The 17,589-nt window shown below is 40.5% G+C and overlaps 1 protein-coding gene across 3 annotated transcripts in view; it reads left to right on the forward strand.

The window, feature by feature from the left end:
- Nucleotides 1-17,589, forward strand: part of itpr2 (inositol 1,4,5-trisphosphate receptor, type 2) — a 102,488-nt gene that overhangs the window by 35,509 nt on the left and 49,390 nt on the right. For all 3 annotated transcript variants that reach the window (XM_041794637.1, XM_041794635.1, XM_041794636.1), the window contains exons 28-37: nt 17-142; nt 253-375; nt 643-843; nt 1,102-1,353; nt 1,493-1,618; nt 1,806-1,934; nt 2,223-2,343; nt 2,577-2,758; nt 4,152-4,294; nt 4,619-4,727. In XM_041794637.1, coding sequence (XP_041650571.1) covers nt 17-142; nt 253-375; nt 643-843; nt 1,102-1,353; nt 1,493-1,618; nt 1,806-1,934; nt 2,223-2,343; nt 2,577-2,758; nt 4,152-4,294; nt 4,619-4,727 — 1,512 coding nt within the window. The remainder of the gene's footprint in view (nt 1-16; nt 143-252; nt 376-642; nt 844-1,101; nt 1,354-1,492; nt 1,619-1,805; nt 1,935-2,222; nt 2,344-2,576; nt 2,759-4,151; nt 4,295-4,618; nt 4,728-17,589) is intronic.

Raw genomic sequence — 17,589 nt, forward strand, 5'->3', positions numbered from 1 at the left:
TGTTTCTGCTGTTTAGATCCTGCTGCGGCTCAGTAAGCTGTGTTACCCCAGTAAGAAGAGTCGTGTGCAGCAGCAGAGGCTCCTGAAGAACATGGGGGCCCACACCGTGGTGCTGGACCTGCTTCAGATCCCCTACGAGCAGGTGAGAAAGTGAAGGATTAGCCACACTTTTTGTACCAGTTAAGTCTTTGTTTATCAAACTTTCTTTGTTGTTCCCCTTAATGATCCTACATTTTTTTATTATGTGGACAGAGTGATGAGAAGATGAATGAGATCATGACCCTGGCACACACTTTTCTTCAGAATTTCTGCAGAGGAAACCCTCAGAATCAAGTTCTTCTGCATAAACACCTGAACCTCTTCCTTACTCCAGGGGTAAAGTGACAAAAATGAGCTTAACCTTTCTCTTGTAGATATGCCTTTCTTTGAAATGTATTAATATAAAGAGAGTTTGACTCTACTAAAGAATACAAGGCCCTTAACAACAGCCTTGCAGCAGAAAATTGATATATTGTCCTAATTTTATGTTAATAAGCCAGAGCAATTGTCTTTGCTTTGTCTTTGTATTGTAGAAAAAAAACTAGTTTTATTGGTGCGAATATCTTGTGTAAAACACTGCATTGTATATCCTGTTCAAACCAGTTGCTGGAGGCTGAGACCATGCGGCACATCTTTATGCACAACTACCAGCTGTGCAACGAGATCAGCGACCGTGTGGTCCATCATTTTGTCCACTGCATTGAAACACATGGACGACACGTTCAGTACCTTAAGTTCCTGCAAACTATTGTGAAAGCTGATGGGAAATATGTGAAGAAATGTCAGGACAAAGTCATGACTGAGGTGCGAATTACATGTTTCATATCTTATCAATTCATACAGTGGTTGCCATAAAGCTTCAGTATGGTTTTAAGCCACTGATCACTTAAAACTGCAAGTTATGATATTACTTTTTCAGTTTCATACATGTTTTTGAAGGATATTGTATCGTCTTTGTGCACTTTGCATTTAATGTTGTGTTTGTTGTTTAATGGTGATCACACACCTCAGGCTAACTTGCCTTGACGTCATGTAACTTTTCTTTCCTGTTTGTATCCTCAGCTGGTAAATGCAGGTGAGGACGTGCTCGTGTTCTACAACGACCGCTCCTCTTTCTCGGTGCTGCTGCAGATGATGGGCTCTGAGCGAGAGCGCACAGATGAAGACGGAGCTCTGGCCTACCACAACACGCTGGTGGAGCTGCTGGCTGCCTGCACCGAGGGCAAAAATGTCTACACTGAGCTGAAATGCAACTCCTTGCTGCCCCTGGATGACATCGTCAAAGTTGTCAATGACGTCCACTGTATACCAGAGGTAAAGGCTGGATAATTTACTAGAAAATGATATTATGGTGGAAGATTTATAGTGTGGATAAAAGCTAACAGTCTTGTCAAAAGTTTTATACTATTTCTGTATAAACCAGTGGTCTTATCTCCAAATTCTTTCCCCTCAGGTGAAAACTGCCTATGTGAACTTTGTGAATCATTGCTATGTGGACACAGAGGTAGAAATGAAGGAGATCTACACCTCCAACCATATCTGGAAGCTCTTTGACAACTTCCTCGTGGACATGTCCAGTGTAAGTCTCCATCAGATTTAAAGGTCACACTAGTCAGAGTGATACTTTTCTAATGAGGCTCTGTATGTGTCAGGATACACTGAGACTAAATCTTGCAAAGAAAATGGGGATTTGAGAATATGATAGAGATTTGATGAAAGGCTTAGCCATTTCAGAACTTTTCCTCTGTTTCATTTTTGTATCTTAGGTGTGCAACACTACCACAGACCGTAACCATGCCGATCTGGCCCTGGAGAAATATGTGACAGAGACAGTCATGGCCATCGTCAAAGGTTTTTTCAGCTCCCCTTTCTCTGTCAACCACTCCAACCTGCAGGTATGGTTCTTTTATCCCAAACACCCCAGTGAAATGTCCCCACAGTGAGAGGCTTACAGTTGCCAACTTTTAGCTACTTTACAGTAAAAAATTTAACAGCAGACTGTCTCCTTCTAAGCACCTTCACCCGAGACATTTTTCATTGTTTTATTGAAGAAATGTGTGGCTAGAGAAGCTGCTTGAAGTGTGTTATGCTGAAATGTGTAATCTTATTAGAGATGATATAGAGGTTTTCCCATCAGTGTTATCTTTTTTTAAATTAAAATGAATCCCTCTTTTTTTTCACAGACAAATCAGTCCATCTTCATCAAGCTGCTCCAGTCTTCTTTCAGGCTCTATAACTGCACCTGGGTCAGCTCAGCACAGAAGAATAACATTGAGGGTTGTATCAAAATACTGGCTGATGTTGGTGAGTGTAATTACTCCGGTTTCCTGCTCTGACAAACATTCAAGTGTGTTAATTATTTTGTTAAAAGTGTCCATTATTTGTTGTAATTAGATTGCGACTGTTTTGATTGATCTAATTTTGTACAAGTATTTATTCAGATATAGGATAATTTAAGCTGGATGAATGCAGGTGTGTAATATCCATAAATCAAAGCAAAATACAGACGTGACACAGGTATATGTGTTCCTCTGCAGCTAAGGCCCGAGCCATAGCGATCCCCGTGGACCTGGACAGTCAGGTCAACACTTTGTCCCTTAAGGTCCACACCAACATGGTGCAGCGAGCAGCGAAGGACTGGAGGATCTCGGCCCGCACACGCCCCAGGAAGGAGCCCCTGGGTGGCCCTGACTACAAGAACATCATTGAGAAGCTGCAGGTGCACATTTTTACAAAAGAGTCTACACTCATGCTAGCTACTCTGAGATTACATGTGGCTAAAGCAGAGCTTTGATCTTAATGCTAACATCAGGTTGCCTACACGATTGCTCACTGTCAGAAAAGCATATTGGCATTTTGCCATTTAGTAATGAGATCTAGGTATGATGGGATTATTTTGCAATTATCTATTCATTGATCAAGATGCTAGACAAATTAGAAAGCTTACATTATGATGGCTTGAAATAAAAAAAATATACAAACTTTATGGTAACATCATGGTGGCACTACAGTAGTGGTAACCAACAGTTGTTAATGTATTTGAAAAAAATGAAATAAATGTGTATAAAAACATTTGTAATTGCAACAGTTTCTGGGAGAAACGGTGTATTTTCTGGAAAAAAATACCAGGGGTGCCAATTCTTATGTCCATGACTGTACTTATGTGGCTAAAGGCCCAAATGCCATTTAGTCTGGCTGCTAAAGTGATCAAAATGCCAAAACACATAGTTGTACTGCTAATTCAGTCAGGATTTTAAAATATATTGTGCTGCTAAAAAATATATTGCCTATTACAATAATGTTTTGCTTATGTGACTGAAAAGCTAAAGCACTGTATTTTACTTCATTATGCTAATTTGGCTTAAAGCTATATTGTATATATTTTTGAGTATGCCTGCTAACATTGCTAAATGACAAAAATTAATGTTTACTGCTAATGTGGCTAAATGGCTAAGTGGATACTTCTGCAGTGCAACCAATTTGGCTAAATGATTGAAATAGAGTAACTTTAGCGATGCTGCTAATGTGGTGCAGTGGCTGAAGGAGATAGGTTCGCTATGCTGCTAATGTGGCAATATGGTATGCATATATAGATTAACTTTGGCTATGCTGCTAATGTGGCTAAAATGTTAAAATAGATGGAGTAACTTTAGCTATGCTGCCAATGCGGTTCAAAGACTAAAGGAGATAGATTTGCTATGCTGCTAATGTGACTTAATGGTTAGAATAGATATTATAGAAGTACTGCTAATGTGGCTAAAACATTAAAATAGATGGAGTAACTTAAGCTATGCTGCTAATGTGGTTCTGTGGCTAAATTAGAGAATTTTTGCTATGCTGCTAATGTGGCTATATGGTTAAAATAGATACAACTACTTTAGCTATGCTGTGAATGTGGCTCAATGCTAAAAAATGTTCAAGTTGTGCTGCTTATTTGGCTAAGGCTAAATATACCTAATCACCAGGTTGTGGAAGTCCCTAAAATCTAAAGTTTTTTTGAGAGTACCAGTGTAGAAACTAAACTGGGGTTATATGTAGTCTTTGGCTGTATCATTTCCTCCTGGACTGCATCTGATGGAGTCTTTGTGTGTCTGTGTGTGTGCGATCCACAGGGGGTCGTTTCCCTCCTGGAGGAGCAGTTCAGTCCAAAGGTTCAGGCCGAGTTTTCTGTGCTGGTTGATGTTCTCCACAGCCCTGAGCTGCTGTTTCCAGAGGCTGCTCGCTTACGCTGTGAGAGTGGAGCATTTATGTCCAAGTGAGTTGCTGTCCACTCCAGAATCTATGCAGTTAATAGTAAAGAAGCACAGATACAAAAACACTTGTGAAAAGGTACGTAGAAAACTACAAAGAGCAATATCTAGCTAGAATAACTTAAAGTATCTGCTATTTGAACCAAGTACAATACATGAAACCTCTAGGGGTGCTGCCGCTCTGCTGCAGCTTTGCCTCTGGAGAATAGGACGAAGATTTCAACAGCAGCGGTCAATAAAGTGCAGTCTTGTTCTTATGTCTAATCCAGTGATTGAATACATCAGGAGCATATGTAATTAATACATTACTTCTCTTGTCGCTTCGTCAGATTGATTAAACACACCAAGAAGCTGATGGACAAAGAGGAGAAGCTGTGTATTAAGATCCTGCAGACACTGCGAGAAATGCTGGACAAGAAGGAGTGCTTTCAGGAGTCTGTGAGTACTCAACCCTGTATGGGGAATGTATCACAAAAACATTGTGTGCATTGAGTTTTTGTCCCTTTTTTGAGTCAAAGTTTAAGATCCAAAAAGAAACACAGTTTTCATCTCCATTACCCTCACTTAAAATGCTAGAGCACTTTGATTAAGTAAGGTTTTGTTAGGATTAAGCCCTGTTTTCTAGTATCAGCACTGCTTTACTCCTATCAGCTATGCTGTGCAGCCCTTGTTTTCTCCCAGGTCTGTCGGCCCAGAGCCCAGACTCCCCTTCATCAGTATGCTGTAGGCCTGTCTATGTTACATAAGGTAGGGAGGCACTTGAGGACACACTCACACTGAGAGGGAGAATAGGAGGGAGGAAGTAAGGAAAAGCAGGAGGAGGAGAAGGAGTGGGGGCAAGCACTGAACAAACAAATCAATACTGCAGCGAATGTGTGTGTCTGTTTGTGTGTGTTTGAAGGGGGGGCGGGGGGTAGCAGGTGTTGCTAGAGGATGCATGAGGAGGTGGCTTCAGGTGTGCATGTTTGTGGATACTGGGTGGATGGAGGATAGAGGCCATAATACGAAAAAGACTCAGGTTTGTAATCATTGTCTGGAGGTTTAGGAGAGTTTGTTCCAGCTTCAGGGTGAGATGAGGTGATTCTAAGCAGACCCAACAAGAAATAAACCACTCAAAAGTCCCTTGTTGTGAAAAAGTTAACTTCAAAATCCTCATTTGTTAAGAAGTCTTGGTTTCAGCTTATCAAACTAAACAATGTCCTGAAGTCTACTTGCAGTAAGCATGCCTTGCTTTCCTCTGACCATGCAGCATTTTATGTTAATTCTGGCTGATAATGCCATTTTAAAAGGTGTTTTTCTTACATGAGAACATCACTTATTGAAATGCATTTTTATATGTATTTCTGTGCCTTAAGACTCTGTGTGTAATTGTTTAGTGAAACTGTCATGTCTTTAATTCTTAGTATAGAAACACCATGCCAGCTGCTGTCACTTTTAGCTGCTCTAAGTTTTTTCCCCCACTTTTTGTGTTTGTCTCGCATGTCAGTCAGACAAGCAGTTTTTCTTTCAAAAGCCAAATTATTCAACAGTTGTATGGAACAGGATCACAGGAATTTAAAGTGAAAAAAACCCAGCCTTTTTTTATTTTAAATGGTTCAGTGCATTCGAGAAGCCAGACAGTGTGGTAACGATATGTGAAATGTCAGTTTGTGTAGGTGTGCGTGAGTGTGCTCAAGCATGTATTTGTGGCCTCTCTTTGTCATATCCCTGTAGCCCTGAGCGTGGAGCTGCAGCCTCGCCTCACAGGAGAGAGAGAGAGAGAAAGGGAGAGAGAGAGAGAGAGAGAGAGAGAGGGAGGAGGATTGATGGAAATAATGAGTGAGAGAGTGGCAGACAGACAAAAAACAGAAGGAGAGAGAGAGAGAGAGAGAGAGACAGGAGTGACAGCATAGGCAGAAGAGGTTGGTGGCTCCCCTGGGGTGCAATGAGTGGGTGGAGGAGAGTGAGAGAAAGAGATGGAGGGAGAGTGATCGAGGAAGGGAGGGAGGGAGGGAGGGTGGAAGGCAGCCATGTGAGGAGCCATGTGAGTGAAAGGGAAAAAAAAAGTGGGCAGCGGCTGCAGGGTGAGGGATTGGAGAGAAGCGGAGTCTGTTCAGTCCATGAGGAGACAGGGCAGGGGGTGCGCTTACGTAACAGCCTGCAGTGGCTGAGCCAGCGTCACGTGGACCATCACGTTCTCCCTCCCTCCCTTCTTTCTCACTCTCGCTTTCTGTCCACTAGCAGCCTCTCTCTTCCTTCTTTGCTCCCTCTGTGATTTGTCTCAGTCTATCGCATTCTGTCTGCCCGCCTGTGTTATTGCCCCCCCCCCGCCTCCCTGAGTCACACCCAGGCCCTTTCTGTGTTTGCCCAGGTCATGCCAGGAGCTCTGGCTGGGCACCGAGTCGCTGTTTAGAGACATGTTGGCCCTTACTGATGTACTTCAGTTGTCTGTGTTGTCAGATTGATATGAGTATTTGGGCTCTCATTTGCCCTGAAATGTTTAATGAAGGAGAAAACTTAAAAGAGAGTTTCATGCTCATTCATACAGTTTAAATATATGAAACGGGAAAATTATTCCTGAATTATAACCTTAAATTTTAATTTTAATCAATGTACAACACAAAAAATAAAACCCATGGGTGCTGATGTGAGATGTTAAGGCCCTTACTGGGCTATACATCTGTTTTTGATTGTACAAAGTCTTATAACACCTCATTTAACAATACACAACCAAGTTTAGTACTGTGTAAATACTGGTGCTAAGCTTGAGGCCATCTCTTCATATTGTCTTCTGATCCTTCAATTGCAGAAGGTGGAGAGATAGTAGCATTATCCCGGTGAAGGTGTAACAGATGACATTCATACATGTATAATAGAGGTCAACCAGTATTGACTTTCAGGCCTGATACTGTTTATTAGTAGTTCACTATATCAATAACTGATGTTTGGAACTTATATGTTCACAATTCAGCAGGTCAGTCACTAAAGGGCAAGTATTTAGACATCTTTTTTCAGTTTTGTGATGTTGCAGCATGATGCTACAGTAAAGAAAACACTTTTTTTCTTTAATCTACACGCAGTATCTCATAATGACAAAGTGAATACAGAATTTAAAAATAAATGCAAATTAATTGAAAACAAAAACATGAATATCATATTTACATAATTATATAGATCCTTTGCAGAAACACTTGAAATTTAGCTCAGGTACCTCCCATTTCTCTTGATCTTTGCCTAGATGTTTGGGCTACAAAAACGTTATGCTGCACTAAAAGTTCCCAAGAGCACAGTAGCCTACAATATTCTCAAATGGAAGAAGTTTGGCACAGCCAGACCCATCCAGATTTGAATCCTATCACCCATCCAGACTGAGCTGTTTTGAATGCACTATGTGTACATCTAGATGTTCAGAAAGCAGCAATTATAAAAAACAGATAAAAGAAATAAAGCAACACAACAGTTTAGCACTAGCTCTATCAGCACAAGAAATTGCACAGTGCAAGCTATGGGAAAAGAGAAAGGGACGGACTGTGTAACAGGTGCTTATTCCTCCTGAGTATCACAGTTTTTATTGATGACTTTAATAAGCAGTCAGTAAAACAAAATGCTGATACAGATAAAAGACAAAATACAGAATATGAGCCCCGAAAAATGGTCAGGCCAATAATCTGTCGACTCCTTATTTGTTATCTTGTAATCGCTCTTATAACCAGAATTAGCATTTTGCTACTATAGAACACTGGTTCTTCATTAATGACATCAATCTGGTGGATACCAGAGATTGTATGTTTTTTATGCACATTGTGTTGACCAGGGTTGAAAATGTTGACCACTGTAGTTTCATTAGTGTCTCAACTATCTGACTTCCCCACCCAGTCACTAAGCAGTAAGCTCATTTGTTGCTACTCAAGATTCAAGTCTTTAAAAGTGGGTCACCAAAACGGTGTTTTTTGTTTTGTTTTTTTTCTTTCATATAAATGCTCTCTAATTTCTTACATCATTTGGGAACTGCAGTTTTCACAAATCCTACTCAGACAGGAATAAATAAACATTATTTGGGGACTTTGAGAGTTAAAAGAACTAAGCTGCTAATTGTTGTCACTTTTACATTTTCAGTCAACTCTTAACCTGTTTTCCTCCAAATACTGAGACACAATTAAACATGTGAACAAGAGCATTTTCATACAAAACACGTACAGTGACAGGCATGGACCTAGTATGCAGTATCTTGTAATAGCTGTTCATCATAATCTAAGTTTTATCAGGCTGAAATAAAACAGACAGTACCTGATAACTGGGTTTTGTTATTGCTATTCTTATACACTTTATCGGATTGGCTGAAAGTATAAAATAATCGTGATAATCTAAAAACTAAAACTATCCATTTCCACAACAAGCTCTTTTCTAACTTTCTTTGATTAAGCTTTTATAGGATGTTTACCTTGAATCATGTACACATGTATCTATGTTGTGTCATGTGTGCATGTAAGCATGTCCTGTTGTTTACAGAGGATTGAAAAGCCCGTTATGTAATGTAAACCACTCTCACACTCTCTTTCACACTCATCCCTGTCATTCACACGCTGCCTGCTCGTCTATCTGTCTGTCTCTTTCTCTCCCTCTTATTTCTTGCTGGCCAAGTTTCACACCACCTGCCCAAGGCAAAGCAGATTTACAGATTACCACCCTCTCTATGCTAAGCCCATCACACGGACGCATGTAGACAGAGAGCTAGCTCAGACACACACTCAGAGAGGCGTGCAGTGCCATGCTGACTGTCCCTGTATGAGCTCATACTGCAGGGTTTCCCTGTTTGTCTGCCTCCTCGTGGGAGTAGGGTAACATGGTTAAGGGAGCTGGTCAGGCTGGCAGGCAGAGAGTGGGGTGAGCTTACAGTTTGACCTTTGGATGGATTCAGGTTTACACAGCATGATGAGTCAACTCAAAAAAGTTTAAGAGAAGAAATGTGGAATTTTTGATGCTGAGTGCCTTTTTATTGAATGTCAAAGAATAATACTGATTAGCGTGAATATCTGTTTGTCATGTATGTTTTAGTGCCTGAGTTTGTACTTTCCTCCCACACTCTACTTCCCACGATCCATCAGTCAGGTGTCTGTTAGTTGAGTATTATGTTTTGGTTTCCATGGTGATGAGGGATTAGCACATGTTGTTTGTCTGTCTGGTCTGGATGTGTCTAGGCACAGGAAGTCAGTGTGCAAAAATGCCGTCAGACCAGGATCCCCCCTGAACTCTTTTCTAGGAAAGAGACAAAAAAAGTCATAAAACTGCAAAAGAGGCCTCACCTTCATGCATCTTAGGGTGTCTATGAATGTTATTATTGTCACTGGGAACAATGATTCGACACAGTTAACAGTGTGCTCTCTGAATCTGATGGCATATGAGTTAGCTCGCTTGTTCTCAGGAAGGCACATGATGAGCGAGAGCTTGAATTACATATAGGAATTGTGACTTGTGGGCACACTGATTGATAATAGCTGTCAGTTTTGCTCATGTGCAGAGCTTGTGAACAACACAATAAAATCAATCTTTAAGTATAACATCAGCCCTTCAGTAGAGGAAAAAAACCCATTAAAGTCTGTCTTGTTGGATCTTTTTAGGTGCTGTCAGAGGTCATTTCCAAGCTGTTTTGCAGAGCCCTTTACTCTGCAAAAAACTTCAATGGTTTTCTCATTCTTAATCAGGAGATCTCGTTACACTTTTTATGAACCCAAGTCCAGACAAACAGCTTATTTCAGGAAATAAAATGCAAAGTTTGGCTGCAAGCAAAATGTACTTAAATGCATTAAATCAGATGTACTAACTCATTTAAGAAAGTCATGCAGAGTCAGATGTTTCTCTGGGCTGTAAATGTTTATGGTGCTTGTACGTGTAATGATATTTTTGACTAAGAATGTTTTTGCACTGCTGGTCATTTTCATCCAAGTCCACCTTTGATTATGGGACATCTTTGCAGAGTTGCAGAGAAATATTGATTGATATCTATAAAAGCTATAGACCTGGATTCACTTATTACTTAATTTTTGGATTGAACTGTGGTTTCAGTGTCAAAAAACACAGAGATATAATGCAAAATAGCAAAGGAAAGTTGGCAAGCTCTGGTCCAAAGAGCATATATAGCGCTAAGACTAGGGTTAACATGCTGATATACCCAGAATATACAATTATGTGCCTAAGTTTTAGGCATGTAGGGCACTAAGGATTCATCGTGGGGTCTGATGTACCACAAAGTGGGGCTGGAGAGGGGTGGGGGGTGGCAGGCAGAGTCAGCTTGATACATGGCGACACATGTGTGACCCTCCGCAGTCACGTTCAACCTCGATGGCACCTAGTTCGTTTTGGTCTTTCACCACTGGTGATAAGCCCAGAGACTGCTGGCATTTTTCTGGGCCCTTGGGACATCCACAGCACAACCAGGGGCTCATCAACCCTACTACTCACCCTGTTGGTATACCAAGGCCTTGCTTACTCATCATCTCCACTCCTGACTCAGCCCTAAAGGTGTGGACTATGCTATTTTTTCAGTAGATTAATTTCCCATGTTCCTGGTGATACGCAAGGACATCCAGAGTAGGACCAGGTTTGTGTCAATTCTCCGTCCCAGTGGGGCAGCTTACTCAGCAATTACACGCCTTAGTTAGCCTCAATTTTTGGCCCAAATATGCAGTGCTTAACAAATTTATTAGATCACCTGTCATAAAAACGAGAAAACATAAATATTTTAGAAATCTTTCAAAACTTGTGTAAAACTAAAAATGTTATTGTTATTTATTTGGCAAATAACAAACTGAAACAACTAAATAGTCCTTTTTCACACATAATAACTAAAAAACTTAATATTTTGTATGGCCTTCTTAGGCCTTGTTAACAGCTTGCATTCTTGCTGGCATTGTTTTTATGTACTTTTCCACAGTCTCTTTTGTTATTAAGTTCCACATAGTTTCGAGCTGTTCCCACAGACTTTCTTTAGATGAAAATTTGTGCAATCAATCTTTGAATCTATTAAATCCCAAATTTGTTCAATAGGATTCAAATCAGGACTTTGACTTGGCCAGTCCATCAGTTCCAGTACTCCAGATTCCTTTTTCTTAGTCAAATCATATCTGCACAGCTTTGAAGTATGCTTGGGGTCATTGTCTTGTTGGTATATGAACCCACGACCAATCAGATTCAGTCCAGAGGGGATTCCATGATGCACTAAGATGTTGTGGTAGACGTTCTTGTTCAGAAAACCATTGATTTTCACTAATTTGCCCACGCCATATCCACAAATAGAACCCCATACCATAATGGAATCTCCACCGTGTTTCGCTGGGGGTTCAATTCATCTGGCATCAAAACGTTCTCCAGCTTTTCTGCGGACATAAACATGACGATGCTAACTAGAGTTCAAACTTGGACTCGTCCATCCAGAGTACCTTCTCCCAGTCATCAACAGTCCAGTGTTTGTGCTCCCTGGCAAATCTGAGGTGTTTCTGGATGTTTGCAGGCTTCAATAATGGCTTCTTAGCAGCTATTCTTCCCTTTAAGCCTTGTTCCGTCAGTCGTCTGCTTACGGTCATTCTGGAGACTTTCTCAGACTCTGATCTAGAAGCATTCATCTCTGCCTGAAGATCAGCAATGGTCTTCCTTCTGTCTCTAGTACATACAATCTGAGGTGTCTGACATCTGCTTCAGTTAACTTTCGTTTCCTGCCTCTTCCTTGGCGCATTTTGTAAGAACCAGTCTCGGCAATTGACTCCAAAGCATACTTGACCACACTGTGAGAACACTTTATGTCTTTCCCTATTTGTGTCAGAGACCATCCAGCATCATGAAGTGCTTTAATGCGGACTCTTTCATTTTCAGTGAGCTCTTGACGTTTTACCATTTTGAACAGGAATGAGGAATTTCAAAATGAATTCACCTTTTTATACCCAAATTTGAGCCGGTTCACTGGGCTTCTCTGAGAAGTCAGAAATTAATCAAGCATAACGTCCATCCACCCATCCATCCATCCACCTCTTCCACCTCTTCCACTTATCATGTGTCAGGTCATGGTGGCATTAGACTAAGCAAGGCAACCCAGACATCCCTTCTCCCCAGCACCATTTTTTCAATTCCTCCTGGGGGATCCCAAGGCATTCCAAGACAAGACGGGATTCATATTCCCTCCAGCATGTTCCGGATCTGCCCTGAGATCCACTCTCAGTTGGCTTTAAAGACCTCCAAGGGGAAGAGCTCAGGAGGTATCCTGATCAGAAGCCCACACCACTGTCCAATCAGAAATCAGGCACCTTGCACTAGATGTCACTAGATGTCAGTTAAGGCATCACTGACAATCATCTAATATGTCCTTTGAGGAAAAAGATCATCTGTTTACATTTTGAGCAGCTGACATGGTTGAAATTCTTTAAAACATTTTACCTCTCTTCTGAAAGGCTTTTTTGGTTCTGAGACAGGCTGGTGAACAGAGCTAGAAAGTCTGTTTTTGAACTGAAGAAGACTTTTAACCAAGGCATGCTGCCTTTTGGATCAAGCCTAGACCATGACCTGGATGAATGACAGCTTTCACAGACAAACCGCAGACATAGTTATTAGGGTATTTCCAGGTGGTCATCAGCTTATGTGGCCAAAATCTGCAGCAGTCAGCATGCCTATACTGCATGTGCTCCATGGTTGTCAATATATATTTCTCTTATTTTTTGTGTACAAGCTCAGGTGCCACTCTGACTCATGTAATGGAATTAGGTTATAGTTAGTTCCAAATACTGATATTTGAGGTGAAGAAAATATGATTGTTCATATTTCTAATTTGACCGCCTCAATCCTTGACTCCTTCCAGTGGTGCTTATGACATAAATGATGTTCACAAGTAGCTGATGGTGGAAATGTTTTCTCATATGTAGTGAATCATGTGTAACACTTTCACCAGAACCAGCCTGCTAACAGTTTGCATTTTTTTTCTGAACACTTGTTTATGCTGCTGTCTTGTATTTTCCTCAAGCAGTCCCACCAATTGCTCTCACATGGTGTCTTAATTTGTTTTGGTGATTTGCTTGTTTTTCTGGTGAAAGCTTCTAATGTGATGTGGATGTGTGCAGCGTTTTGTAAATGGTGGCACGTGAGTCTTGATTCAGCACATGTGTTTCTTGGGGCTTCACCAAACATGCTAGACTTTTAGCTCTGTGTGCTAAGCAGCACAGGTACATGGGGCAGGGAAACCATTTCTGGGTTCCTAAATCTGCTTTAATTAAACATCATCACCTACTAGATCTTCTCACAGCGTGAAATGGTGCATTAGAAATGCTTCCCCCTCTGAATAACGGTATAGTATTTCTCATTAATGCTTCTGTGCACATCTCATCTAAAGTTCCATGTCCAAAATTTCTTGAACTTAAAGGGATATTTCAACATTTTGGCAAGTTTGTCCATTGCCATAATTCCTATAGACTTAGTAATAGGTTTGTTACCTTTAGTTGTCGGTGCAAGCTCTTTTTAGATCAGCTGCTGCCGAGTTCGGACCTGCTGTGCCAGCTCAATGTAAGCAGACGGTATTCCGGCTTTCCCTCATCAAACTCATCAAATACACAATCCAACAACTCCAAAGCGCTCTTAAGAAGGAATTTATTTTTTATAACAAATTAGCCCCTGGAATACTTACACAAATATCTTCTTTCAAAAAAAAAACCATACAAACAAAACCCCAGACTTCCAGAAAAAAATCAACTCATTCCTAGAAGACCAAAGCTAAATGTCTTCACTGCCCTCAGTGGCAGCTGAAGCCTTCAGTTTGTCTTCTCACATCCTTTTTTAACTCTTATTCTTTATGTCCTATTGATGAAACAACTGGCAATTTTGACATGGAGTTGTATGCTTCCTCCACTTTCTGAATTTTTTCCCACCTGTGCAAAGCAGCAATGTAGAGGATCTCACTTACCAGTGTTTGGTGTAATACATATCCTCATTGTACAGACAGAGGCTCTAAGATTTTCCAAAGAACAATTGCACATATTTTCTGAGATCATGATTGAACACTTTATGGATGGATACAACATAGATCTTTTGGCAGTTACATAGGCCTTTTCTGTTGAGATTTTATCAATGAAATTAATTAAAATTTATGATAATTTTTTGTTGTGTGTGTCTCGGCAGCTTTAGCTTTTCTTGAGGTGCTCTTCTACCAAAAGGACCACTCTCTTTTAGTTCCAAGAACTTCTTTTCAAGGAACTAAGGCCTTGTCCACAGGAAGATGAAAATGATATAACAATTCTGCAAACATTGTTTCAAGATATGTCTGCATAACTGTGAAACCTTTCAAAACAACTAAAAACGCTGTAGTTTAAATGCCAGGCATGTTAGTGGCACTGTTACATTGCCACAGAAGTACACCTAAAACAGAGAGGAAGACAGCAGCCCAAGCAACCCAAAAAACCTTCTCCTGGCTGCACTTCCCAATAGATCTAAGAACGTGTAATATGCATTTCTCCATGACCATCTGTTGCTCATGGTGGAAGAAGAGAAGCAGAAGAAATTAACACAGTAATGTAATCTGCAATTATTAATGTTGATAGCTGCACATGTGGGTTAAGTGGGCTGACATAATTGTTTCAGGAATCATGCACTTGTTTGTGCACACAAAAATGAAATGGTATGCGGATTTGTTCACTCAGGGAAACAGTTTTAAAAAGAAGCACTTTTGAGCTTGCAAAATGCCGATTCCATGTGGATGAAACACTGATACGATTAAAATACTTACTCCAAAACTCGTCTTTGGTGCACGGCCCCTAAATAGTTCCTGTGGTCTCCCGTTGTTTGTGTTTCTACCAGGGTCTAAAGTCCCTGGGAGTTTATGCATATCAGTGTCCTGCATGCCTAATTGTGAACTCTAGTTGAGATTTAGTATGAGTTTTCTTCAACAGTATCTTTCTCTTTGCCACCCTCCCATAATGCTTTGACAGGTGAAGAACCCAGGCAACAGTTGTTGTATGCAGAGTCTCTCCCAACCAAAGTTATAATAGTTAACTAAAACTAACTAAATAACTAAAACTAAAATTGAAAAATCATTTTAGTTAACTGAAACTAAGTAAAAACTAACCTTTACTAAAAAACAAACTCTAAAACTGTATAGTGCTCTTACAAAGCTAACTAAAATTTAAAAAAAATATAGAGAAATATCCAAAGTTTAAGTCTTTGACACAACCATGACCCTGACTGGTACCTACACACAAGTCTGGGGAGTGTACAATTGCCTGATTTGATTGGTTAAGACATCACACAGTGGTAGTTTTATGTCTGGAGTTGTATTCAAACATCATCATTGAGTAAATAAAAAAAGTGAAGAGTTGCCTGTTAGAATATCTTTTTAGAAATGTATGACGCTCATTCAGCCCCAGCCTCTATCTGGAAAAAACTAAAACTAACACTAAAACTAATAAAAACTAAACTACAACAAAGCATTTATGCAAAATGAAAACTAAACTAAACTGACAAACCAGCAGTAAAAACTAATTAAAACTAAACTAAAATTGAACACAGAAAGTGAAAACGAAATAAAAACAGAAACTAATGAAAAATCCAAAACTATTATAACCTTGCTCGCAACTTATCTGCTGAAGATTGTAACTCCTTCAGAGTAGTCACAGTCTTGGTGGTCCCTCTCACTAGTCTCCTTCTTGCATGGTCACTCAGTTTGTGAGGAAGGCCTGATCTAGGCAGATTTACACGTCCCATATTACTTTAATTTAGTGTTTATGAATTTTTTTTATTATTTTTTTGAAGATTTATTTTTGGGCATTTTTGTGCCTTTATTAGACAGAGGAAGACAGTGGATAGAATCAGAAACAGGGTTAAGAGTGGGGGAGAGACATGCGGTAAAGGGCCTCAGGCTGGATTCGAACCCGGGCCGCCTGCGTACATGGGGAGCGCCTTTAACCTCTAGGCCACCTGCTCCCCAGTGTTTATGAATTTAACTGAACTTTGGGGATGTTTAGTGCCTTGGAAATGTTTTTGGCATAAATCGCTTAACTTCTACATTTCAGTAACCTTTTCTCGTGTTACATGGAGTTACATGGAGTGTTATTTGTCTTCATGATGTAATGGTAGCCAGGAATACTGCTAAACCGGGGACTTAGCACTGGTTTACCTTGAAACACATTCACTGCACTCAGGTGATCCCCATTTCACTACTTGTGAGACTACGAGCACCAGTTAGCTGGACCTCTGTTGACGTAGGTCAGTCACTTTAAAGGGGGTTTATATTTATGCAGGCATTATTTTACATTATTTTCATTTGATTGACATTACTTTGAAAAATATCGGTTTTCACTTTGACATTTAAATTTTTTTTCTGTAATTTTTGTCAAACAAGCTAAATTAAATTTAACATGATTGATTTATAAAATCAATAAAAGTAAAAAATCTGAAGGGGGTAATAACTTTATATTAATGTAATATAGTATAAAGTGTTGATAGAAATAAAGATCCATATTAAGAGGTACGTTGTCTTGATAGTTGCTGTGTAATCTCAACTGCAAAGTACATCAAATGCACAAAGCATGATATATGGGAGTCCTTGGTGAGGATAAGTTTGGGAAACTGTGTATCAGATTACATGCAACATGTTATCTGTGCTGTAGGTGTTTAGATTGAGTTTCAGTTCTTTGCATCATGAGCTAAAGACAACAATAGAAGGTTGTGGTTTCACTTTATGTTACTTATTTAATGAACAGTGTGCTCCCCACAGTTTCTGTAAATGCTTTCGTTGATGGTGAAGGTGTTAGATGTCACTCGGTTCTTACATCTTCTGTGGGAAAACTCCACTTCTCTGTCCCTGAGTTTTTGATCAGCCTTCTTGCTGTCAACAAAAGACTCACATCCAGAGTCATTTTATTTCTGCTGAAGAAAAACAGAGACAACAGAGTGAAGAAAAACTGATCTGAGCCATGTTTGGATAACTTTCCCCTCCTCGGTGGCCTCAGTATCCTCTGTTACCGACCTTGTCTGACCTGAGCAGCTCCAGCCCCCCTCCCCACCCTCGCGTTTTTGGCTCTGTCTGTCTCGGTTCACAGCTGGTGCTGCCCTCCGCTGCCTGTGTGAGTGTTCAGACCACCTAAAGAAACAGAAAGCGGGCTTTGTCTTTTTCCTCCATGTGTCTCTCTGGAGTCGCTGCAGACAGAAGAGCTTGGAGGAGGAGGGGGGTGGGGGGATTGGAGGGACAGAAAGGAGGAAAAAAGAGGGGACGCAAAGATGCAGGAGGTTGAGAATCAGCAGCAGCTCATCTCCCAGCTTGGACACCAGAGCCGCAGTGTGGCGTGCCGGTGCA

The sequence above is a fragment of the Cheilinus undulatus genome, linkage group 9 (genome assembly GCF_018320785.1).
Source record: "Cheilinus undulatus linkage group 9, ASM1832078v1, whole genome shotgun sequence".
Classification (NCBI taxonomy): Eukaryota; Metazoa; Chordata; class Actinopteri; order Labriformes; family Labridae; genus Cheilinus; species Cheilinus undulatus.